The 26,762-nt window shown below is 38.5% G+C and overlaps 1 protein-coding gene and 1 long non-coding RNA gene across 3 annotated transcripts in view; one reads left to right on the top strand and one right to left on the bottom strand.

Annotated features, from left to right (window-relative positions):
* LOC131577325 (uncharacterized) overlaps positions 1 to 15,819 on the bottom strand; it is a 30,873-nt gene extending 15,054 nt beyond the window's left edge. Inside the window, exons 1-2 of one of the 2 annotated variants that reach the window (XR_009277191.1) lie at positions 15,664 to 15,819; positions 3,586 to 3,766 (exon numbers count right to left, since the gene is read on the bottom strand). This is a non-coding gene — a long non-coding RNA (uncharacterized LOC131577325). The remainder of the gene's footprint in view (positions 1 to 3,585; positions 3,767 to 15,663) is intronic. The other variant, XR_009277192.1, reaches the window with a different exon arrangement.
* PREP (prolyl endopeptidase) overlaps positions 1 to 26,762 on the top strand; it is an 89,648-nt gene that overhangs the window by 53,280 nt on the left and 9,606 nt on the right. The window contains exons 10-11 of the mRNA XM_058835066.1: positions 1,698 to 1,801; positions 21,612 to 21,748. Of these exons, the coding sequence (XP_058691049.1) occupies positions 1,698 to 1,801; positions 21,612 to 21,748 (241 nt within the window). The remainder of the gene's footprint in view (positions 1 to 1,697; positions 1,802 to 21,611; positions 21,749 to 26,762) is intronic.

Here is a 26,762-nt window from a genome sequence, read left to right as displayed (position 1 = left end):
ACAGAACAAGAGATGCAGTAGCAGGGGTTGAATTGCATGTTATTGTAACATTAGGTTGATTTGCTCTGGAAATGCAGTCTGTGACTGTGCTTATTCTTCATCATATGGTTTGCTAAGATGTGGCAATTCTGCCTGCTCTGTGTGCAGTTTGCCAGTACATTACCCAGCTTGGGCAGCTGCCTGTGTGTCAAACAGCTGCTCTGCTGTTGCTGCCTGGAGGGCTTTACACTGCGCTTCCGCATCATTTTCTGGATCCTCATCTTTATGGGAAATACTGCCTTAATGCTGGTTTGCACCTATTAAACTGATTTGGCCTGCAAGTCATTTTGTGATAAATAGAAAAAAAAAAATCCCAGCAGACTAGGGTAGTCCTACTTTTCGTCCACTGTTAATTCACTGTTAGGGAGAAAGATTTTACCTGTTGCTAGAAATGTTAGTTTACATCTGCATTTTTTTACCAATCTCTATCTTCCTGATTTTCCTGTCTATAAAACTAACTTCAAGAGGCAATTCTCTGGTATCAGATAGGTTTCCTCATTATTTCGTGTTTTAGTCAATATGAATTTTTATAGTTGAGACCTCTGTAGTATACTATTTCCTGAATATATCTATAATACACACCATACAGCAGGATTTCAATCAAGTCCTGTCCACCTTGGTTAACTTTATTACATAGAGCATCCCAGTAAAGTGCTTACTTTTAGTATTTAGTATTTATTATACCTTTTAGTATTCTTTTCCCTAGTATATCTTCCAAATGGACTGGCAAGGCTTGTTGTAAAGGAGAAAAACAATAATTAACACTTAAGTTAGTTTATGTGTCACGTGTATCTGTAGTACAGTCATGAATATTAGGATTTTTTAGTGTGCTAACCAGGTGCAAACACGTTGTATGACACGTACTCAAATGTTATTAGGGTTGAATGACAGAAAATTTGTTTTATAGTTTAAATGCAAAGTTAGTCTTGGCTAATTACACATCTGTGTAGTGTTTAGATAGTTGCAGTCCCTGTGTTTCAGCTTCTGCTGCAATGTAGAAATTTTATAATATTTACAGTCATAAGTTTTCTCATGTGCATAATCCTTTGGAAACCATATGTACAACTCAAGTGAAGTTCCTTCAAACCTGCAGGATCAGGCTGTAAAAGAAATTACTCAAGACCAGATTTTGTTCAGTTCCATAGGTAACCTGTGCTAGTCTGCCACAATTTCAAGTGGATGTTTATCACTTTCTGTTATCTGGGGCATTTGAATTTTAATTTTAAATATTTCATCATAGTGAGAAATTTGTTGACCTGAGTGAAATTCTTGCTATATTTATTCTCAGTCTGGTGGATCTCAAAGGGAGTGTTTTAAATTTGACTGTACATTTCTTTCTACCAACCTTATTGTTCTCAATAAGTCCTTTCTAACTTTATGTAAATGGTTTTTTCCCCCTATTTTGCTTAAGCTCCCTGGCTTTGTGTGAATGGTGAGAATTATTCTTTCTGCACAGAAAGCCTTTGTACCCTCCCTAGATAAAATGCATATATGTGTTAAATTGTATAATAAATGAAAAAGTGTGTCCAGAACTACTGTTTTTCACCCTGCTGAGTTATCTTTACTATTCATGACTCCATCAAAGTGCCTAAACTGGCATCTTTGTAATGATGGGTGTATACTAAGCTGACAAGCTTGCACTGTATTCTGTATTTTAGGTATTATATATCACTGTGATCTGACCAAAGAGGAACTGGAGCCAACAGTTTTCCGAGAAGTGACTGTTAAAGGATTTGATCCTTCGGTTTACCAGACAATTCAGGTAATAAACTTGAACCCTTCTGTCTTGCTCTAACCACCTATGCAAGAGCTCAAGACAATTGGACTTAGTTATTGGTGAGGAGACTTGCTTTAGAACCATGCTTTGGTTTTGAACTGAAATACTATTGTAGATGCCCTAAAGGCTCAAACAAGTATCTCAGTGTAGTAGCATGGGGACTCCTTTGGAGGTGCACACATAATGAAGGTGTATAAGAATTGGTTAAATTTAAGGTTTATAAAGTTAAGAGAAATTACTTCAATGGAAAACAGTGTAAGCTACAGATTATATGGAACAGGTTCAGAAAAATACAGGGTTCTTCACAGACAACTGCTTTGACCTCATAACAAGTATTGTGACTAAAAGGATTATACAAAATATACATTTTAAGTACTAAATTATCTTTCCACTAAACACAGCTTTGATAAGACCCTGATAAAATACTATGCCCAGGTCAGGACTTTTAAGATAGGTATGAAACTTCTAGAGAGAGTTCATGGAAATTTGTTGAAATCACAGAATCATTTAGGTTGAAAAAGACATTTTATGAGCAAATCCAACCATAACCCTCATATTGCCAAGTCCATCACTAAACGTGTCACTAAGTGCCCATCTTCTTGTCTTTTTAAAAACATCCAGGGATAGTAACTCAACTGAAATTATTAGGGGTCTAGAAAAAAGTCATTATATTGGGATTCTTAGCATGTTTAAGACCTGCAATTTATAGAATAAATATTGGAGGGTTGATTCATTTTTTTATATGTAGGATTTTTTCATCTTCTCACTAAAGAGTAAGAATGGAATAGAGGCTTTTTCTTTCTATGGACAAAGGCATAACTAAATCTAGTGCCAAAAGTGGAGCTTAAATAAGCTTAGCCTGCAAAAAGGTGAAATTATGTAGAAGGTAAGCAACATGAAGCCATGTGAGAGCATGGCTTGGAGTCTCTGAAAAGAGATTAGATACTTCTCTTAATATCTTACTTTGAATTTTGCCTCTGACACATGCACAAGGCACATTCTCTAAAAGCTTAAAGACAGTAGTATGTCTTTAGTAGTACATGAGGTGATTGTAAATAGCCCCTTCTGTTTGTCTCTGTATCTCCAGACAGAAATAAGAGTGTGGTAGAGAACAATTTGCTGGAAACGCTCTCACAGAGAATGCGTTTTTTCTGCTTCGCTCAAATTCATTAAGAGACTTCCTCAGGATAACTTTAGGGCAGAGTGAGCTGGATAAGAAAGAGAAAACTGCATTCTCTTTAGGAAAGAACTTGGTACAATTGTAATGCTGCCATCAGACTCAGAAGGATAATAATGAAACACAAATACCCATGTAATTAAAAAGGGTATAGAGGAGGTTGCTGTAAATTAGAAATAATATATTTTTCTGGTAAATCAAATTTTATAAAATAAATGTCTGGAAAAATAAAATCTTGTTTTACACTTAAATCAATTACATGCTAAATTAAGGTAAAGTAGAACAGCAATACAAATAATTTCAATGAGGAAACATGCTGTTGCTTTACCCTTGGAAACCTTCACTTTGTAAAGCACTGGCAGAGATTCACTGACAGAGCTGGGCTGTAATGTGGTGGAAGTCAGTATCACTGTCCCTGGTTTTCTCCTTACTCAGCTCCTGCTCAGTTCCAGCTCTAGGAAAATGAGACCTGTGTAGTTATATTGTGATCAGTGCTTTTAAAGAGTACTCTTGGCTCACCAGTCATCCAGTTTTGCCTTATACCAACAAATGATCTCAGTATGGCAACCTCTTAGAAATCAGATTTTGATACCTTTCATTCAGATCCATGGAGAATTCTCAGCTGAGCTCTGAAGAAGGTTGTTTGTCAAGGCCAGGGCTGGGACTGCCTGCTCAAGTTTGTAGTAACTGAGCCTGTCAGTGCTGCACAGGTCAGATGGACTCCAGTCTTCATTTCCATTTGTGTGGTCTCATTTAGAGCCTTGAGGGTGCTTCTGATTGGAGGAGGGAAAGGGGATGGAAGGGTATCAAAGCAGTGTATTAATGGCTGTCAACCAAATGAATACATAGCTATTTCAAAACACAGGCAACATTGCAGGGAATTGTGGAAAAAAAAATAAGAATGCAAGAAATATACTGAAAGTAGGCAAACTCTGATTATTATAGGAGAATGAACAGTGCTGCAGAATCTAGTTAATAATCTTAATTTCCATCATAATTGCTAAGTAGTAAAGGATAATGTTGCTGACTGTCCTAATCCATCTTCTTAATGAAAGGCAGGTCTCCTGCCAAGGTTTTTTTATTCTCATATACCTGAAGAAATACCTACTCATACTAGCAATCTTCCCAGCTTTGCTGTGTAGCGTACATGAAACTGTAATGAGCTGTTCTTTAACAGTCTTTGAATATAACTGGGTCAAGATTTGAACTGAAATGTAGGTGTCATGTGTATATGAAACCTGAATTAATGGCAATTGCCTGTTTTTTGGTCTTTCAAATCCAAACTACAGTATTTGGTATATGCTGTAAAGTGCAAGGGTGGACTAGTGATAAAGTTTATTACATTAAGAAAATTTGTGGTAGAGCTGCTACTTTTTTTGTACTTAGGTTTAAGATCCAACACTTTGACAGCTCAAACTAAAAACAAATTAGCCAACTTGCACTGAAGGGGAAAGCTGTATCAACATACCTGACTTTTGCATCAGGGTGAGAACTTGTTTCTAAGTTATTAGCTCCATGTGACGCCCTGGAAGTACATAGTCTAATTTATTGTGCTGTAGCTTGTGTTTTTGCCCTTACCTTGAAAGACTCTGTGACCTTCATGAAAAAGTCAGACTGTTTAAAATGTTTGCCACACATCAAAAATTTATCCTGGCTGCTTTTGTTAAATGATACATTAAGTTGCATTAATTACTCTTCCTCTGCCAAGCACTTCTTGAAATTTGGTTTTGCTTCCCTGCATATTTCCATCTGTCACAATGACTGATTTTTTCAGGAAATAGCCTGGGGTGGGCTTTACAGAAGGAAAAAACACTTCTACAGGAACTTAAAAACAGCACTTGCCCTAAGATGTTTACTGTCTTAATAACTCAACTGTTGCTTTAAATAAAAAGCCTTTATTTTATCTCTGTAAAGTTGCCAACTATGTTCTTATATGCCTCTCCATGTTGGCACCTCACAGTGACACTTAATCATGGATAAACAGTCTTCTGGTGTGGCTCAAAGCTCACCTACTTTTAGGCTGATATGTAGGCTTTTAAGTGTTAAAATTGCAATAATAAAAATGCTGATTGGCTCCTTTTACCAGTCTTTGAATACCCTCCAGTACTTAAAATACTTTGAGATGGGCCAAAAATAGATGTTGCTATTGATAGAAGCATTTTGGATTAGTTCTTGCAGGTGGTGAAATTTGTAACATAACTTGGTTTTACAAGTTAGTTTGATTAAACAAGCACTGCTGTTTAGATATTGCAGCAGAGATGCAAGAAGCACAGGTCTTAAAAAAGATGTTTCTCTTTGGGCTGGAATGAATTTCTGCCCTTTTTTTGCAGATACTACTTTTGCAGGTGAAGTAATTTTCATGAGAATTCTATTCTTGTCTTGCTCAGTCTTTCACTCCCATCACCAAACCCTCGCAGTACTGATTTCAAGTTATGAGACATTGATAGGGAAAATTTGTCTATGGTCATTCTCATTCCAAGTAGAACTTTACACCATACAGTTTGGCACAGTAATTAATCTCTGCTTCAGGAAAACACAACACTGAGAGAAGATGAGTCAAGCTTGAGACTGATTGGCAGAGAAACTTGTGCACAGCACCTGCCCATGCTATTCCTGGATACTGCTGTTGCGGGTGATATCATTCCATGAGCATTAGATTCCCTAATTAATATAAAAATAACAGAGGAAAGCAGTGTCCTCTGAAAACTGTAGTAAGTTCAACCTGCTAAGCAGTGCAAGAGCTGTCACTATAGTTATCTCTGTTTTTTTCACTGTGGTTATAGAGTGGTTTTAACATTGTTTTCTTCCCCTTACCCACATATATATCATAGAATCAAAGGATGGTTTGAGTTGGAAGGAATTTCAAAGGCCACCTAGTTCCAGCCTCACTGACATGGACAGAGACATCTTCCATTATACCAGGCTGCTCAAAGTACCATCGAACCTGGCCTTGAACATTTCCAAGGATTGTGCATCCACATCTTCTCTGGGCAGCTTGTTCCAGTACTTCACCACCCTCACAGTAAAGAATTTATTCATAATCTCTCATCTAGACTTTCCCTCTAGCACTTTAAACACATTTGCTTTTGTTTTATTGCAATATGTTCTTGTAAAAAGCTCCTCTCCAGCTCTTTTATAGGCCCCTCTCAGGTACTGGAAGGCCACAATTAGGCTACCCCAGAGCCTTCTCCAGGCTGAACAGCTCCAACTTTCTCAGCCTGTCTTCATAGAAGGGGTGCTTCAGCTCTCTGATATTCGTGTGTCCCCTGTGGGCCTGCTCTGACAGGTCCTTCATATATGTTGGGCACCCCAGAGCTGGATGCAGTGCTCCAGGTGGGGCCTCACCAGAGTGGTGACCTGCTGGCCATGCTTCTTCGGATGCATCCCTGGACACAGTTGGCTTTCTGAGCTGTGAGTGCACATTGCTGGGATACAATGAGTGTCTGGTCATCCCCCAAGTATTTCTTCTCAGTCCATTTCCATCCAGCCTGTAACTGTGCTTGGGATTGTCTCAATCCAAGTGCAGGCGTTTGCACTTGGCCTTGTTGGACTTCATGAGGTTCACACAGTCCCACCTCTCAAGCCTGCCAAGGTCCCTCGAGTTGACATCCCTTGCCTCCAGCATGTCCAGTGCACTGCACAGCTTGGTGTCAGCAAACTTGCTGAGGATACTCTCAATCCCACTGTCCGTTTTGCTGCCAAAGGTGTTACACAGCACCAGCCCAAATGCCAACCCCATTGACCAGAACTTTGAGTGTGACTTTCTGTATGAATAAATCATTGTAAGTTGGAGAAAAGTTCAGTAACTTTGAATCTATCTGCAGAGAGCTAGAGGCATGTACTTTCAACTGATTCTGAGCAGAGAAAAATAGTTTTCCCCTTTTCTACAGAGGAATAAGTAATTTTGGTATCATTTTCATCCCTCTCCTAGGAATCCATCACAACCAAAAAGGAGTTGATTTTTGAAGAGTTGGACTTTCTTTCTTCTCACAGTATTTGGGGTTTGAATCTCGCCTTGATCTCATGGGATGGGAGGATAGAATTAATGCTTGGGGAAAATAAGTTGCTTATTGTTGTTTGTTTCTATTTTACTCTTTTTATTTCCTTGAGGTTTTGTATTGCAGTAAGGAAGAAAATGAGTTCCAGAAGTGCTTGGACAATACTTTCAGGCACATGGTGTGACTCTTGGGGATAGTCCTGTGCAGGGCTAGGAGTGGGACTCAATGATCCTTGTGGGTCCCTTCCAACTTAAGTATGTTCTGTGATTCTGTGAAATACTGGGGGAAGAAGGAATGTGACAAACACCACAGTTTTAGTGCTTGCCACAGTATGGCAGACATCTGCTGTCTTGCAGAGGGGAAATAAGCTTTGAGCCACTCCTTTCGGAGCTCCCAGGAAGGAGGCTGAAGGCTTTGGCTCTGATCTCACCTGGTGTTTTGGCACCAAGGCACCAATCTCACTCTGGAAGACATCAACAAAATCACAGTGACAACTGTGACAGCATTGGCAGTTTGCCTGTGTGAACTTAGTATCTTACTCCCTTGGCATGTGGTTGTTCCTAACACCACATTAGTCTGCCATTACCTCTTCTAGTTGGAGGTCGGTGAAGAAACAATAACTGAAAATGTAGCGCTCTAGTTTAAAGCACTCTTGTAGTTCTTGAAAGCCAAGAGACTGTATATTAAATATATTACAAATTTGCAGTCACATTTACACTCCTTTTTAAGGGAGGAAATTGTCAGAATCAAGGACTTTACATCTAGACAGAGTATCAAGAGACAAATTGATTCCTATGATGACCTTAAATGCTCTTGAACGTTGAAATCCATATGCTGAAGTAGCAGAATAGCAGTTGGCTCTATATCCGCTATAATTTAAGTAGTCCCATCCAATGACGTTCAGCTATTTCTTTGGTATCTGAAGTAGGAATCACATCTCTCTATTCCAGATAAGAGGATGAAGTGATAGACTTTGCATTGCTTTCTTCACCAATCCACTTCAAATCCTACTTTAAGGTCTAAATGTCTGGATTTGCTCTATCCCCTTATTATATACCGCTGGGGCTGATGTATAGTTTTGGAGGTTGGGGGCTTTTGTTCAGCAGAATGCCAAGCAATCGAAATGTGGTTTGGGATGAAGGGGAGTGTAAAACTGCTCTTAGGAAGAATTAGCGCACTACTGACCACACAATGTGGGAAATAATACTAAAATAATAAAAAATACTCAGTGTTCATTTGTATTGTTATACAGGCTTTGTGATTCAGTAGTTCCAAGCTTTTAATAGTAAATTGTTTATTTTACTGCTGAGTGTGCAGGGAGTTGGAGATCTTCTTAAAATGGAAGCATCTGTAGAACTTTCATGCTCTAGACTTTATAAAAATGTTCATTTGTTTCAAGCCTACAAGAGAAGTGATTGCTTTGTAGTGTAATTAAAGCTCATTATGAAATACTATTCTTATGCCTTACTCAGTAGAACTTTTGTTTGAACTTGCAATGGTTTGTTTCTGACTTTTCTAGTGAAGGGGGGTGTTAGTTGGTTTACTTAATCCCAAGCTGCATTCCACGCTCCATTTCTTTCTCAGAATTCCTTAAAACACATGGCAAAATAGCACAGACTGAAACAGACCTGTAATCATTAAACATAGTGTAGTGAATTCCTTTTTGCACACAGGAGTTTTAAACAAGAGCTTAAGCAATTGTAGTGGAGCTTAAAGGATTGCCTCACATGTTTTAAATGATTACATTGTTGAAAAATAGTTTTGATTTTTACAGTAAATGGGAAAATACCTTTTGCCATCAAAAATATTTTAGAAGTCATTCACTCAGACACCTTAAATGAGCACGTGTGTTGAAGTCTTCAGGAACCTCAGTAGGTAGATTCTTTGCTGATACAGAGATATTAAAATGATAATGTAGTAAAAACACTTGGGGTTTATCTTCTTTCTAAACAATTTGAATTTGAAGTGAAGAATTTTTTCTCTTCTGTTTTTCCTCTAAGTTTCATATTCACTTCTCTGATTGAACTCACCTCCAGTAATTAAGCATGAACGCATTTCTATTTTAATTAACTCTCTTACTCACAGGATAAGTAAGAATTTTATTTAATGGATTAGTGGGAATCTACTTCCAACTTTTCTTCTCCCATTTGTATAGGCTTATCAGTGCTATTTCTCAAAGGTAGTGAATATTACTAACTTCATTTTACAGGAACAGAAACATTCAGAATTAAATTTGTCCATGGCTTCACATTGATGAGGTGTTGCTCTGGGGATATGGTTTGCTGTTCTAGTGGCAGTGTTTTGCTGATCCTCCGAGTTGAGTTTTCAGATGTAGATTGAAAACTTAATCAAGACAGTTATTAAAATCTTACACAAATAGTTCAGAAAACTTTGGCATCAATAAAAAGCCCCCCTCTTGATATGTCTAATAGTAATAAAGGCTGACAGCACACAGGCTTTTGATCATTATGATGTTTGTGTGTCTTGTATAGTACAGATTGAATGGCCAGTGACATCCATGGTAGAGGGTCAAACACAGAATGCTTCCACAAAAAACAATTGCTCTAAAGCCTCTAATAGCTGTTTAATTCTTGTTTAAACCAAGTAGTCATAAAAATGGGAAATTTCAGCATAGTTCTCTACTGAAAGAAAAAAATGATAGCTACCCCTTTTCTCACTAAGAGGATAAATGTCAAACTTTGGCATGCCAGCATTGTTCAGAATGAGAGTGCTCCTCTGCAGAATGGGAATATTTCTATCCATCTGCCCACCCATCATTTTACCTCATGGAGCCTGGCCGGGGGGTGGGGTTTAATTGTGATGATAATATGCTGCACTGGGGACAGATTGCTCTGGGATCACAATCATGAGTTTGATTCACACAGCTGGCAAAAGATTATTAGATGATTGCAGCTGTCAGTCATCACTGGCATAGTCCAGCATTCAAGCCACTGACCTAGCATGAAAACACATTGACTGCCTTTACCAGGCCACCAAGAAAACCATACTTTTCTGGTTCTGTTTTTCAGTGATAGTACTATGCTAGCAGTGTCATGTAAGTGCATTTAAGAGTTACTGGGTTTCTGAGAAAGGTGATTTACTTCAGTAAGAATTATATACCCAGGTATGTATCTGCCTGTGCTACCAGAAAGCATTTAAATTCAAACAGATTTCCAGAACAGTAACAATTATAGTCATTTATTTGTTAGTGAAGCAACTATTACTTGAAAATAAAATGTTGAGCACTCTTAATAGGTGTTTGCATGTCTGTATTATACATACGGGCAAGTTTTAAAAATGTTTTCTTTGGTTTTAACATGTAAATATTTAATACTTGCATTTATAAACTATTTTCTCAAGTTTAACTAGTACAGATCCGTAATGCAGGTGGTGGGTTTTAGAATATGTCTCTGTTCTGACCAGCTGTTCCTGTAGATTTTGTTATGTATGTAAACTCCCTGGATGGCCTTCACATTTCTCAGTCATGGTTTCATGAAAGGCAAAAGGCAGTGAGAAAGGGAGGCACTGGGGCTGTTATAGAGTCTGTCTTCTCCAATTCTGCTTTTGAAGCTTCTCTTCTTGAAATCATATAAATCAGGTTAAGAACTGTCTCAGAAGCTCATCTAATCCATTGGAGTCCTAAGAGGTAGGATACTGGCTTTTCCTGCAAGAAGAGAGGAACCAGCTTCTAGCTGCTGTACTAAACAGGGACCAAAAAGACTAGGAAAAGGAAGAAACTACTGTGCCTGAATGTGTTTGGACGTGGTGGTGACATAGACATGACTGATCTGTCATGGGCACTATGGCAGGTCACTTCTGCCTGTACCATTCCTGCCTGGTTTCTGTCTGCCTTATGTTTAAAAGCCTTCACACCCCATAGGCAATCTGGTTCTCACTAAGTTTACTGTTAAAAGCTTTTGCAGGGAGTAGGGGTACACCACCTAAAGGTCTCGGCTGAATTCCTTTCTTGAGTTTGAAATCCATTGCTGTGTGTCCCTCACTGCTAATTGGTTCTCTTCTAGTTACAGCCAGCATCTGCATATTGAATGACTGTCACTGTGTGTCCCTCAATTTTATTTTCCTTCACACTAAATCAAAAGAAAAATCTGCACTCTGTTCACTTTCTCTAGTGGATTGTATTTCCTGTCCTCCTATCACTCTGCATCCACTTCCTGGAATCTGTTTAGATGCTCAGCATATGGTAATGCCGTGGTTTCAGCTGAACACAGCACTCCAGCTGAGACTTTGCAAATCTGAATGCAACAGGAGCGGTTACTTCATAACACCTTGTGGGCGAGACTTTAGTTTTTATATCCTCACATAGCGTTTGCCTTTTCCCTAACAATTCATTGTTCAAGTTCAGTTTGGCATGTCTACAACTCCAAGATACTTTTCTAAATTACTTTATAGTGAGTTGTTCACTATTCTTTATGTGACTGCATCTGTCAGGCTATATGGTATGTTGTATTTCTGGCCTTGTTGGATTGCATTTTACTGTGAGGTAGTTTTGCCTTTTGTTTGTTACTCCTTCCAAAAAGCACTCCCTTGTCCCCTCTTTTCTGCAGTGTCTCTGTTTCCTGTTAGCAATTAAGCTTCACCACAGCTCCATACTCCCATTTAAATACATTACAGTGGATGCATCTCTCATTCTGAATAGTGTCCCTGTAGGCAACTGGGGAACTGGAGTATTTTCAGAATAGACGTGGCTCTGGCAGAGCTAGGAGGTTTGTGTTTCAGAGTTGCAGGCCTCCAGGCACACACAAGTTCATAACTGGTTTATGCAGTTATTTATTAGGCTTGGCGTGCAACTGTTACAAAGAGGTTTAAAGAGGTAGGGCAGCCAGCAGAGAACAAATTAGAAGGCTGTGCAGGACTTAAAGAGTCTTTATCATGGACCACATTCAACAGTGTGCTGGACAGCATGGAACTGCAGACCATCACAGTGCCCTTACCAACCACAGCTTGAAGCAGAACAGAGAAATCAGTTACATTTGGAAGATTAATAATTATGGCTATGCAATAACTGCCTAAAGGAGACAAAAGCAAATTAGAACTGGTAAAAAATGCAGATAAACTCTTTATATATATATATGTATGTATGTGTGTATATATATATATATATACACACATAATTACTGCAGCCCAATAAAATTATAATTGCTGTCTTCATCTAGGGTCAAAACTGCTTGGTGGATTAGGGTTTTTGTTGTTGTTAATTAACACTCAACAACCATTTCAGATGCTGGTGGGATCTTACACAGACATATGTAAGATGAAAATCTCTGCAAAATGATTGAGTCTGTGTGGCCACTACTTGGAGCAGACTCTGCTATTGAAAGGGGAAGCAAGTTACAGCAAATCTTGTAACCTAAAATGACAACTCTTGCATTTACTGTGAACATGACTACCTTAGAGAAGGATGCATATTAACCTGGATGATCACAGAGTAGTTATCACCAGTTCAGTTTATACTAAGAAAATAATTTTTTGCTAAATAGTAATGAAGAGATTTTGCAGAAGCTCTATTATTAGTGTTTGATTGCATAGTCACACCTGTTAGTAATACTGTTGCTGGCCACTTTGAATGGCCTGGTCTCTATCTGTATCAAATACAGAAAAAAATTGCACTAATAACACTAAGGCAGACTTTAAAAAGCTTAGTCAATAGCTTTGTCAACAGATTTGGTGGGTTGTTTTTTCTTAAATTGGATTCACTCCTGAAAAGTCAAGCTAAACATAAAGTGCTGTGATAAGTATCCAGAGATGCAAAGATGTGAACTTGAGTAAGTTGAACATACATACATGTGAAATAATTCTGCTCTCTTATTTGTCCTCAGTATAAGAAATGAAATAGTAAAAACTTAACAATCATAAAATCTTGGTGCATTCTGAAAGAACATTTTTTGAAGGAAAAGAAAGGAAGATAGTTCTTTTTCAGTTCACTTTCTACCCAGTCACTCATTTTCTCTGGGCTTTTGTCTGCTTATGATGCAGCACAAGTTCATCAATGTGCACTTTTTTTTAATGGTAGTCTAGTTTTGCATCTTCCTTTAGCAGTTGATTTGATTTTATCAACACTGCTCAGGGGTACTGATAAAATACTATCTTCCCTTAGATTAATTATTTCTGCTCTGTCCTTGAATCATCTCCCAGGAAATTTATGGGACAAAGGAAGCCTCTAAGAAGTATTATTATTTACAGTAGCTAGTGTTTCAACTGTGTAGATGAATGATATAAAGAAAGAGATTTCCTTAGTTCCAGCTTCTCACAGAGAGGGAAAAATTGCTACATAAATTCTCCCTGACAACTCCCTGAACCACTTGCTTTTCATTCAATTTGTCAGTTGAAAGTACCAGTGTACAAAGATCCCTGCTAAGAGCTAAAAATAGTCTGGATGCAGAAAAGCTTCAAAGCATAATGCCTGAAATCAGGGAGTTGTCTTTTACCATAAGGACATCCCTGACTTTTTCTTTGTGCTTACTGGTGGTTTTTGAACTGATAGCACTCATTCTAGTTGATCTGGTGTCATTAGAAATTTGATATGTTGTTTTATTGAGAGTTGATTATTAGTTGTGGATTATGTAATGTCTAATACAAGTTCATTGGCTTTTGCTGTCTTGTTCATGTTTTGCCTAAGAAAGGAAAGATTGCTGTACATTGTCCTTAGTCTTAGGTCTTAAGAAAAACATTCCTCTTTTATTATTCGTTTTTCTCTGCCCTTTTCCAGGAGTATCATAAGGATGCTTCAGCACACTCCTTGGTGCTCCTGGTATGAAATCCATTCAAAGTCTTGATACTGACATCTGTCTGGAAACTACACCATCAGTTGAAATTTTTGCTGGGTTGTTTTCTATTAGATTTGGAATGTTTTTTTCCCTAAGCATTGTTACAACAATGAATGAAAACTCATACTTCTGCTTCTTGCTACTCACTGAGTGATTTTTCTTCGTTGTACAAATGACTCCTATGAATCTGAAAACAATAGTACTGTCTCCACAGGAAATGGTTGAAATCAATAGCATCTGAACCTTAGAGGTTTTTTTTCTAAGGTAGCACCTCAGATATTCTACAGGACTTTAGCTTTTCCTTGATCATTCTTAGGGTTTTTTTTTTTTCCTCTTGTGCTACCATTTTGGTGGTATTTTAATTATGTAGGGGCACAAATGAATAACTTTAAATTCAGATTTATCTCAGAAAGTAAATTATATGTAGCTATAATTTGAGTGAGAAAATGTATATGGAACTGCTTCACATTACTTTTAATGAACTATTTATTTCAGTAAGTACTTTGGAATAAATATTCACTGGAAAGTGATTTGGAACTGATTTTGAAATATGCACTGTCTGGTATAGAAGATCTCTCTTTCAAACCAAAAAGCATGGATGAATTTTTAATATTCTACTAGCCACATGCAGAATTTTTGAGGGTGTTCAGTGATTTATAGTACTTCTGATTTTGGATAGTGAACTTGACAGCTGTAAACATGGTATGATTCTCTAAGGAAGAGAGAGCAGAGCCCTCTGTAATTGCCTGGCATTTGAAAGCCATGAAAAAAGCTTCTTTGCCATGTAAGCAAATACGTGGATCCTCTTGAGGCTTTGACACAAGCTGACAATTGACACCCCCATTGTCAAGATTGAATTTTCTGTGTGCAAGAATTTTTGAGTATGAGTTTACAGGTGAAATTTGAGCACCCTGAACTGGCCCTACATTAGAGTGAAAATCTAGCAGTAGTTGTGTTATTTTCCTGAGGCTTGTAAACACTCACCAGAGAGGCTATGTTGAGATGACCAAGCAAGTTTGACGCAAGATGTAGTAAACAGGAGAGGTGAATTAGCTAGTTACTAGTGAATGTTAGTTAGCTAGTTACCAGCTAGTTTGAATAAATGTATCTCTCTCTCAGCACGACAGATTAGGTGTATGCATCTAGTACATCATAAAACCATAAATAAGAATACTTACTATGAAGTAGCTTGCAAAAAGTAGGTTCTCCTTCTTGCTTACCCCATGATAAGTTGCCTCTACATTTTTGTTCTGAAGAGTGTTTCTCATTACAATTTGAACTGATATCCAGAATGGTAAAAATGAGTAGTGTTTGCTTTCTAATACCTACACACTACACTGCAGTGAGTTGTCTCTTGTCAGAGCAGTTTACTCTGTGAAGTAAAGCTTGATGTTATGAAAGAAAATGGACTAGCCAGCAGCTGTTATTTATGATTTTGTTCATAATGATGTGCTACTTCCTTCAAGACATCCCTTTGCTTCTCTCATGCCTGTTTCACAGTAGTACATTTCCTGAATGCATAAACACAGAGGGAATTCAGAAAAGAGACTGTAAATTATAAAGGCCTCTGGGACATTTTTCTGTTTAACATTACTACAGTGTATATTTAAATGAAAAGGTAAATTTATCTGTCTCGTATCTGTCTGTCTCTACACTGTATACTAAGTCATCTTCAAGGCAAATTGATGAAAGAAGAGGAATAACTGTACTTGGCAGATTCTAATTATTCTGCTGCAGGAAGCTCAGATTGTACTGAAAGGGGCAAAGGATAAACAGAAAAGGCAAGAAGCTGCTCTGGTTGCAGAAGTAGAAGGTGTGTGGGGATCTCATTTGATCCCATTTACCTCTAAGGCTTTATGTAAAAGGGGATCATACCTTTTAACTTACCTAGAAAAGAGTGATTTAAAAGAAATTTTTGCCATGCCAGTCTTGCAGGATTTCTCTCACCTTTCACACCTGTATTTTTCTCTTTTCTTCCCATACATCCTCCCACCACCCTGTGAGGTACCTCTCTGCAGTCAGTGCAGTTTAGCAGCTGAACCTAGCAGCAAGGAGACGTTTCTTCTAAAACACGGTCTCCTGGCACTTTGCCTCTGTCAGCATGAGTCTGTTTTTTGTGCCGGTGGGTGGGTGGGTGGTGAAACAATTTCTTCTGAGTGGTTTCTTGATTATTTTCATAGTGCTTTTGCAAATGTCTGTGGTGGGTGTCCTTCTCTCTGGGTTTTACCTGCATGAATTTTTACTGTACTGAGTTACTTTGGCCCCTCTCCAGCTCTGTGTTAAGCAAGCTTTGCAACCCACACAAAATTGCTTTGAAGCTAATTTAAGAGACTTAAAGAAGATTGATGAGGATTCCCCTCTGAAGAAAGGAAACCTCAGATTCTGTGGATTTGCTCTGTAGTGGTAACAGTTCTCTGTTATTTTTCCTGACTTCTGATTCATGTTCTATTTTAAGAAAACAAAAACTGGTGTCTAGTAAGAGCTGCTCTTAAGCGTGGCTGTTGGCTGGCTGCCAGAGCTGCCTATGGGGCAGCTGCATATCTTATACTTGGGTCCATGCCACTGCTGCAATAAATAGGGAGTTTTGCTTGTGAACTGCTATAGTCTTTAGCCCCAGACTGGTGTCTGTTTTGTAAGGTCAGAGGTTATGGGAGATGGAATGGGCTGTGGACAGATGGTGTGGAAGGCAGCACGTGATTCTGTTTGAATCGGTGAATTTTCTGCCCTGGCATCTCAAGAGAGGATTTCTCCCTACCTGCCAGGGCTGCATGTTCAGGCTTGCGGGAAGGCAGGATCTTTGTGACTTGCCTTCCTGAAGCACCAAGTGTTAGGACTTGTCAGTGGGAGATGTTGCTATGTGCCATTGTTCAACCTCAGGCATTGTTATCTCTGTACCTAAACACAGGTTTGAAAACCTTGATGCCACCATCTGTGAAGGAGGACTTTCTCTAGGGACTATTCCTTTCCGTTTACAGTTCCAGTCACCTTTCAAAGGTACTGGTGAGGGATTTTTAAAACAGTGAATGTTTAACAAAGTATTTGTGACATTTGGAAATATGTGGGCAATGTTATGTGATTTACTATGAATTCCTTACGCTTTTCTTCACCAAATCTCAAAACGCAAATGTTGGTGTAAGTGTGACGAGAAATCTTCACTTAACAAAGGAAATACTTTATGTGAAATGGATGTTTGAAACTCAGTTCTAAGAAGTAAAACCTGAAGTAGTCATTCCCCTGTGCCAGGGTTTGCCAGGACTGAACAGAGTGTTTTGCTTCCCCAGTGCTGTCTGTAACTTTGTGGTGGCTGTAGCAGTGTGTGAGGGCAGCTGCTCTTCCCTAGAAGCAGAAAAAAAATTGCTATATTTCACAAAACTGCTAAATCCTGTTTGTTTCAAATGATACGGAATTATCTCAGAAAAACTATATAGGAGACATTGGAAACAATTATTTTAAAGACATTGTTACGGTGTTAATAAACTTAAATTATTGAACATGAATTTCTAATAAGGAGCATTCCAGCTTGGTTTATATGCCATTTTAGTCACTGTAAAATTTTTTGGTATTTCACACAATGCATGTCAGTCTAATGACAAGTTTAATTCTTACCTGGTTTTGATCAAGCACACAGAGACATGGAAACAATTGCTATTTCTGGTATGTAATCCTTAATCTTGAAAGAGAGTTTGGGAGAGACATTATTAGAATAGCTACTGTCTACCTAAGAATAATTAGCTAACTGTGACTTAGGAAGTGTTTTCAAGTCTCAGAAATCTTCTGATTTCTTCTCATTTCTTCTTCTCGTGTGTAAAATTCATGTTTTATCTACAGGAAATAACTCTTTCTGACAAGACAAACTAATCACTAATCAAACTAATCACTTTTTAACTGAATATTAATGCGTTGATGAGCAAGTCAAGAAAATGATAAAATATTTCTGAACATTCAGATATTGTTCACAGTTCAAAAAATATATACATTAGAACCCTATGGACAAGATTTTGGATTTGTGTTTTACAGCAATATTTCAAAACCTGTGTTGAATCTTACCTTAGAAGGTTAATTTTAAACGTGTAAAGGTTTGGGGTTGGTTTTTGTCTAGAAGGATTTTAGGTTTTGTAAAATCAAGATGATTTCAGGTGCACTTTTCTTACCCAAACAATTATAATTACATACATCTTCTAATCTCTCCACTATGTAAATAAGTAAAATAGTTGTGAAAGGGAGAAAAAGCAAAACTAAATACTCAGAAATTGCTGAGGTTTTTAATTTTTAAAAATTGAATTTTCTTATCAGTGTCAGTAATTTTACATACTTTTAGTTATGTGGCACAATGTGAGTATGCAGACAGATTAGTTTTATTTATTTATTGGGATGATTGTGTCACTTTCTTTAATATTCAAAGATACTGATTTCATATGTACTTGCAAGAGAAGTGCGTATTGGATGATTGCCAAAATTACTTTCAGTTCTCTGTGTAAGTGTCAATGTTTGGCTATGTTACCTTTGTAGCTAAATGAAAGAAAAACTTCATCTGCAGCCTCTGTTTTTCGAACCTTTTGGTTTTCTAAAATACTTAGTTTTGCCTCCTAGTGACTAGAGATGGAGAGGATACTTCTTGTCATTGCAGACACAGAGGTGGATAAATACAGAGCCTTTCTGAATATAGGTCTGTGAAGCTAGCTGATAGTTCCCCTCTTTCCTGAGTGAAGATTCACCTCACATAAATACTGCACATTTAAAGCAAATGATAATTAGGAGAACAAAGGCCTCCTCAGGAATGAATTTATTGAACTTTTTTATCCTGCTTAACTGCTAAGTAAATTTACAAGCCAGATCACATAGCTATTAACTGTATTTGCTTGGAAAACTTACTCTGTAAACTGTCTTTGACATAAACATCCATTGACTTTCTCTAGTGAAAATGGAGTGTAAATTGCTTTCAAGTGCTAAGTTTAAAAATAGAAGGAAGGTAACACACCACTCTACAAATATATATGTATGCACTAAAGAAGAATGATGAAGATTCGGCTCTGTTTCGCTTATATAGCTTAATTTTCATGTAATTTGTAGCAATGAGCAGCTGTCTTGCTTTCTCCTTCCATCACAATAAGTAGACTAGAGGCTATAAATGTATCCCTCAGGCTCTGCCTTCTGAATTGAAAGTGATTCTGGCACTGGGCCCCCGCTGCCATGTGACACAAGGACATTAGTGTGAGACTAACAGGTACAGCTATTCCAGGGCTGTTCTACTGCTCCAACATTATGGTCCTAGAATAGCACCAAGGGTTGCACACTGCAGGAGTGCCCTGTCAACCATGCAACATTGCTGTTGCATTCCTAAAGGCTGAAGATACTTATTTTTAGCATGTCCCTCCTTGAATGGTGAGTTTCAGCATTCATAATAATATTCTTGAAGTGTTTTTCTCCATTCTTTTCAAATTCATTTTCCTAACTTGTCCTCTTCTTACATATGCTGACTTTAGTGACTTAAGACCTTATTGGAAAATATATGAACAATGAGTAGCACTGTGTGACTGGCACAAGTGGATCTCTCCTATCTGTGATAAAGCAGGAAAAGGTAGTACCCTTTTATGAGCATTTACCACTGTAAAAGCTGACAGCATCTAAAGTTAGGCATGAAACACCATCTTGGGAAATCCTTTTTAGGGCTTGCCCTTTGCAGTTTACCTTAATCTTTGAGATAGAAGCTCGTCCCTTTATTGGTTACATGAATAAACCATTCGACTTGCTTCAGAGATAACAGCTAATTTAAAGGTGAGATTGAATCTGTTGTTGAAAATAGTCTATTTGGAGAAGCTTAAATAGCTTCACATATCTTAGTGTCTCACTGAATTGATTTCCACCCCCCTTCCCTCATGTGTTCATCTTGGAGGGAGAGGTAATAATTATTTTAGCAAAGATAGGACTGAAAACCCTTAAATTGCAAATGTCAGCTTGACATGAATCTTTTTTTTTTCTGTTGAGATTTCATTTAATGGTATGTTATTTTATCTAAACTGATGACAATAAAAGCCCTACAGAAGTCAGTTTTCAGGGAGTAGTTATATAAAAGGTAAAGTCCTCATTCAGAAACCAGCAGTAAAATTAGTGGCATACTTTAATAATCAGGAAAGGACTGGTCAATGGCAGTTAAGTTTCTAGAAAGGCCAGATGCTTGCTTCCTGCAAATTTCCAGCAACAGCTGGAGTTGACGGATGGCGTTTTAGGGAAGAGTCTCTGGAACTCCTCATCATCAGACTCAGCAGTTCTCCTGTTCATCAGTTATTTTATTCGTTTGTAGTGTTCAAGTAACTATTTAGTGTGAAAATCCTTTTTCAATACTCTACCGTTCTGGCAAGAACTGTGTCAGTTAAGATACAGTTTTGGCAGCAGTTGGAAACTGATTTCATCTATGTAAAAACACCTTTAGGCTTTTGTTCTTTTTTCTTTTTTTTTCCCACCTACTGGGTACTGTGAAATACTGAATTTTTATCTGTTATATGTCTAGAGGTTTTGGTAAAGCCTTTGGAGGTAGATATTTCATTTGAAATTCCTCACATTTCCGTAGCAATGATTAAACTAAAACTAAATGTGATTACTTTGTTTTCAGTGTGCCATGTGGATTTACATGTTTCACATTACAGGCAACGCTCAGAATAAATGTGTTGCATAGGTTCATGTTACTGATGAGGCTGATGTGTAAAAATAGAACCTGTTGATCATGTGCTTTACCAATCACGGTAGGACTATCTCCTTTTAAAGCAGAGATTGTAGACATGCAACTCAATTATAAGAATGTGTCATTCTTCATTTACTACATTTTTTGTTCTAATTAGAATAGAAGCTGCAATGATGTTAAAGCAAGGCAGTGAAAAGGAATCAGCCAGAATTTTAGGACAAGGAACAAACTGCATTCACAGCCATGTGTTTTTGCTTGATTGGCAAAATATGACACAGTGGATCCCAAATTAGAGTATGCAGGCAGAGACATGCATCAAAACAAGAAGATGTAGGAACTGTGTTAAGCAATTATAGTTTTCGTTTGTGTACATGGAGTTCAGTTTTTAACTTCACACAATGTTGTGGCAGCAATAGAAGGACATGTGAAAGCATGTGCTATGTGGATACTTGGTGTCTGGGGAGCTGGTTTCCTTTCAGGAATAAAACCAGTGGTCAGTTCAGTTGTCTTGACAGACTGGGGATTCTGCAAGGTTGGGTCTCCTGGTTCTAGTTATTTAGTAATGTCCGAAAAATACACCAAAGTGCTACAAAAGTTTCTGTCATGGCTTGTGTTACCACCCTGACAAGGTTGAAGTGTCCCAGAGAGAATCTGAAAGACTGGGCAGTGCTTACCTGTCCTCTTTTAGACAGTCCCCTTTTGCTGGATACAGACCTACCTTGGTGAATTCATCTGTGAGGAAATCTGGTTTTATCTGTTTGTTCTCTGTGCCAGCTCAGTCTTTTGCCAGCTCTTTCACATGCGATGGACCATGCAGCCCGAATGTTTTCATAAGCACAGCTCCCTTGCAGAGAACTGTATTCTTCTTGTAATATTTTCTTACACGGTTTTGTGTGTAGAATTGATGAATAAGATACCTAAAGGTGATACTATCATACCCTTTGTATTCTCTCATTTTGATACATTGTCCAGAGCTGCTAAGCAACCAAGCGGGTGGTGCCCATTTACTGAATCTGACCTGGCAATTGGTGCAAGTTGCTCGGAAGGTTTTACCCATCAGACACCATAGAAATGATCACCTCTGGTTCTTGTTAACAGCACTTGTGGAGAGTTACAGCACTAAGTGCATTTTGTATTTCTTTTTCTGTTGTCTTAGGTTTTCTACCCTAGCAAAGATGGCACTAAGATTCCAATGTTTATTATTCACAAGAAAGGAATTAAATTAGATGGTTCTCATCCTGCCTTCTTGTATGGATATGGAGGCTTCAACATATCAATTACACCAAGCTACAGGTAAGTTGGGTGATTCACACCTTCTAAAGTATCTGGCGTTAACAGCTGTCACAGACTGTAGGCAGGGTGCACCACGAATCTGACAGGATGCATTTCAGGTTCCTAAGAAGCACGATGGAGGCCATAGGGGCTGCCCAGGCATCATTTGTCTGTTCTGTTAGTTCTGAATTCAAGGGTTTTACCCAGGCTCACAGAAGAAATTATGTCAGAGCAGAGAAGTGCTCTGCTCTCCTGAGGTTTACAACAGTCACCCTTCCCTTAGGATTACACCTTAACCTCTTCTTGCTCTGTCACTGAGTTCAACAGAAAAATGTGGACACATATATTACGGAAATATTTGAGCCCTTTGCTGAACTAATAACATAGGAAGTTCTCTTTTTTCCAAGTTAAACAATTGCCTATGTCTAAATGATTTAGAAAATCAAATGTTTAGCTAAATTAATGTAAATTATAAAAATTTGGCTGCATTTTCATATTATACTTTTGAGATTATATCGGAAACAAAATCCTTCTGCGTCCTATATGATCAGGAAGGAGGATTGCGTCTTGAAACACAAGTGATACTGTGTTCACAAATGCAAAGCAACACGTTGTAAATCAAAAATTCTGTGTTCAGAACAGGCTTTGTAGCTCTCAAAAGCTATAAGCTTTATTGCATAGATGATCTCTTTAAAGAAAATCTTTCTTAGGCAAGGCAATTTGAATAGACTTGCCAAGAGGCAGTGCTTGAATAGCTAAGAAATGCTTCTAGGTGAGGCAGAGGAAAACTGAAATGGAAAGGGCTGAATAGAGAACAGATTTTCAGGAAGCAGAAGAGCAGCTCACCACAGAAAAATAATCTATTATGAAACAATCCGTTTAAGTTTAGGTGCTACCTAAAGCAGTCTTGCTTTAGAGTTAGCACATTTAAAGAAATCCTTTGTTGTGCTTGCCTTTCTTATTTGCTGTGATTGTATTTCTGAATAGCATTTACAGTTCCTTGTCATTTTTAGCAAATACCTTGTCTAACAACGGACCTCCCATCTTGTGTTCTGTTTATTATTTGTAAGCTTTTTATCTGCCTCATAAAGCTACACTTCTAATTTCCTGTGGTTCTTGAGAGACACAATTATATAACTAGCATAGTTTTAAAATTCTTTTTTACTTAGGTTCAACTACTGATTTATTACAGTTTATTGTAGATGCTGAAAACTGTGATAAAACTTACCATGTTTTTGTTTTAAAAGAATGTAAAATAAGTATTACCTATCTATTGGTTTAAGGTAAAATTTCACATACTGCGGAGCTGACATGAACTGGTTGCTGGCAAAAGGAGAAGTTATTTCACAGTGCCTACTTCCACCTCCCATCCATTGGCCCTGGTGCTTGCTGGAGCCTTTGCTAAGCTGATTTACCTCGCAAGAATGACAGAAAACTATCCCAGCGAAACAGAGTGGGTGGTTTTCTGCCATTTTGGCAAGCTAAAAATTGATTCTCGTAGGAGTCCAGCAAACAGCAGCAAGAGGGTGCAGCTGACATTTAGAAGAGAGGAAGATGGGAGGTAGGAGCAGTGACCTATATTTTCCTGAACCCTGTGAAACCTTCATTATACAGTTCACAAATTAAGAATATGAATCTGTAACAGTCCCTTAAAAGTAAATGCAGAGAGAACTACTAATGACCTCCAGATCAAAAGGTATTATCCCACTGACAATGTAAATAAAACAAGATTGGCCACACTTACTCTTTCCCTTTAATATCAAGATATGATTTCTCAGCTTTCTCTTTCTAAGAGAAAGAAAAGAAAAGCCAAAGCCTTCAAATACATGTTTATGACTAATAACTTGAGAATTGAGTACTTGGCGAGGGAATGTGTTCCAAAAGTAGGCAGGCAAAATCAGGGAAATTGTGAGAGAGAATTTATGCCAGAATAGCAGGATGTCCAGTTCACCCTTTACCTTGCAGATTCCACAAATGTTTTACTCCATCCCTGTTACTGTATACTGCAGTTCTCCACAAGGAGTTCCCAAGTCCAAGTGCTGTTCCATATGGTTTTTATGACCACAGGCATGAGTGCTAGAAAGCAGCTACAGGATGGCCAAGGCTGAGGCTTGCCTCATGCCTCACTCACCCTATCCTGAGCTAAGATGTAGCCATGGAAATGTAACCAAGTAGTAGCCAGCTTACCTTAAAAAAAAAAAACAAAAAAAATTCCTGGCTAAATACTTTTTTATTTAAACTTAAGGCTTTTAAAACTTTCCACAAAGTGTTCCATCTTCTCCTTTCCAGTGGTTCAATTCTGTCCTGTATGTCTTCCAGCCTGTACAGTATTTTCTTATTGGTATTTCACACCCATTATCATGAGCCAGCTCTCTGGTTTGGGGAGCTTATTTCTGCTTAATTCACAAACTGGTGTTCACTTTCACATAAAAAATGAAAAAAAAAAAAAATCACTGAAAGCAATAAAAACAAACCAACAGGTTACAGGATCCAAAAATAACTGCAAGAATGATAGGCCAAAGTCATTCAGTCAGTTACAGCATTGGTTTATTTTTGAATGCAAGCATGCATCTTTCATATGCTTCTCTGGACTGGAGAGCTGCATTTGGTGGCATTTTGAGATGGTGCTTGCTAGAGCACTGTCATTAATTATACAGCCCACATAGCAAATGAAGGCTGATGGAACTGATACCAGTGGCTTGGCAGAGCTGCTGGGGAAATGCCATCAGAAACCCACCACTAATGCCTCAGATTTGGCTAACTCTGCTGTAGGAACCAACATGTTTCCCTTCACTGTTCTGTGTGTGCCTGCGTGGGTACAGGAGAAGCAATTTCTAACTCATCTTGGAATACAGCTGGTTGTGCAGCAGACTGTGAAATTGCATTTCACTGCCAGGTTGTTCCCAGCCTTTAAGCAAAGAGGTGGCGCAGGGAAGAGAGACTGTGAGCCTGGAGAAAGGTCAGGCAACAGAGCAGCCCTCAGTGCAGAGTGGATGATTACTCCTTATTCTGTTACTGCTCTCTTCAGCTCCACAAATGCTGAAAAAACAACCAAATCCAGTAGCTCAGGACTTCTTCCCTGTCACCTGTGCACTAGCCTGTATTTTTTTGTGTCAATTCTAATATTTGACAGCAGTTCAACAATTCTACAGAAGTGTTCTTGCTCTGTGAAGCACAGCTCCTCACGTTCTCTATTGTAAAATCAATATCTGATGTATTATTTCTTGTTTTATGCTCCTTAAGAGTGATTAGAGGGTCTGGAAGGAGCTCTCCAGGGCAGGAACTATCTTCTGATCCCTCCACTGACTCTGTCCTGACAGGTGCCCTTTCCTTTACCCTGCTTCCAGGAGAGAAGGAAGAACAGGGATAATGAGCAAAAGGCTACAGAGACTGTTGGCAGGAGCAGGGAGCCAGACTTTGCCTTGCAGAATGAGACATTTCATAGCCATGCAGGTTGACTGGGCAGTTTGCTGAGACTCAAGCTGACTTGAAATCAAATCTGGAAGCAAGAATCCACCTGGAAAAGCACAGGAAGCAGTAGTAGGGCTGTATGTGAAATTTGTGCTTCATGCTGTCTGATTACTTGGAATTTTCACTTTTTAAAAAAGTAATAAATCTGGATTCTATACTTATAAAACCTGCTTCCTTGAACTTAAAAGTAAAGTTCGAGAGAAAAACTTAGAGAACATTTGTTACAAGCTTGGACCTTCAAGTGTTGGTTAAGTTCAGGTCCTGACTCACCGTGAGCCTTCAGACAGACACAGTTTCTTTCAGCAGATGGAAGAGGACGGACTCTCTTGTGGAATATTTTTATTTTTTAAGTATTTTCAGGCAGTATGTTTGGGAAGCAAACATACCTTTAGTTCTTACTTGCTACTTCTGATTATTAGGGAATCAAATAACTTTGGACCAAGAGGTCCAAAGTTTGAGGCAGACAGGGAAAAGAAGTGCAGAATATTTTGGAGGTTTTGTGATTCTACATACCAAAAATTAAGAAGCCGCAGTAGCATGAGGCAACCTATTGTCAGGTTACTCCGCATCAGCTGTATAGCAACCTGTTGAAATTAAAAGAATCCTGGAGTTTGACAGAGTAACGCTCTCTGACCTTTGCACAATGTGCTTATAGAATATCAATCTTGCATTTGATCAGCATGTCACAGCACTCTAAGGAAAATGCAATTCACAGTGATGGTCTTGAGACTTGATTTTACAGAAGCTGAGATAATTCATGCCTCCTGAGCCATCTATGGGACTGGATAACCAGCCTAGGTAGAAGGTTTTCCTTTGATGGTTATGAAAATAGTCTCTTATCAGTTATCCTTGTGCTTTTCATTTCCTTGATATATATGCCAGTACATAGGTAATTGCTTTGGGAGGTATGAAAACTTCACCTGTTGTGACACTACATCCACATCAGACACACTGTAGGACTACCATTTTTCAAGCCATTTCTGATGAGCAGTTGTGGGACTTAAAGGTAAAAAGACCCAATCCTTGCCCTTATGTGGTGCTCCGACCTGCTGCCACCTCAGGACCACATCAGCCGAAGGTGCATTGGCATTAAATAAAAAGACGGGTCAGTGGAGTAGTCCGAAAAGGGTTTAATGACAAAAACAACAAACAGTAAAAGCTGAATCACAATGTAGGACAAGCTCCAAAGACCCCAAAATGGGGTAGGTAGGCTGTATTTATAGAGCAGGGTAAAGGGTGGAACCTGAGGGTGAGGGTCCAATAGGAAATGGAGATTAGGAATATGCAAAATTATGCACCAAAGGGCAACCAATCAAAGAAGAACTGGGGAACCTCCTAGAACTACAACCTTCTGTGAACAGAACTATTTACATGTCACTTTCCCAGGGAGCAATGCTGGCAGGGCACTGTTCACCCTAAGCTAACGTCGGCCTACAGACCAGGCTCCCTTGGTTTTTGGTTGCTCTCTATGGTCTGATCAACCCCAATACCCTTGTGGTTGAACAAATTTGTATTCTGCAGACAGTGGTTTCTGGGTGAGCAAAGAATTCAAGTAAATAAGAAA

Source organism: Poecile atricapillus, chromosome 3 (genome assembly GCF_030490865.1).
Source record: "Poecile atricapillus isolate bPoeAtr1 chromosome 3, bPoeAtr1.hap1, whole genome shotgun sequence".
Classification (NCBI taxonomy): Eukaryota; Metazoa; Chordata; class Aves; order Passeriformes; family Paridae; genus Poecile; species Poecile atricapillus.
Note: the sequence above shows the minus strand (reverse complement) of the source record. Positions and strands in the feature narration are given on the sequence as shown.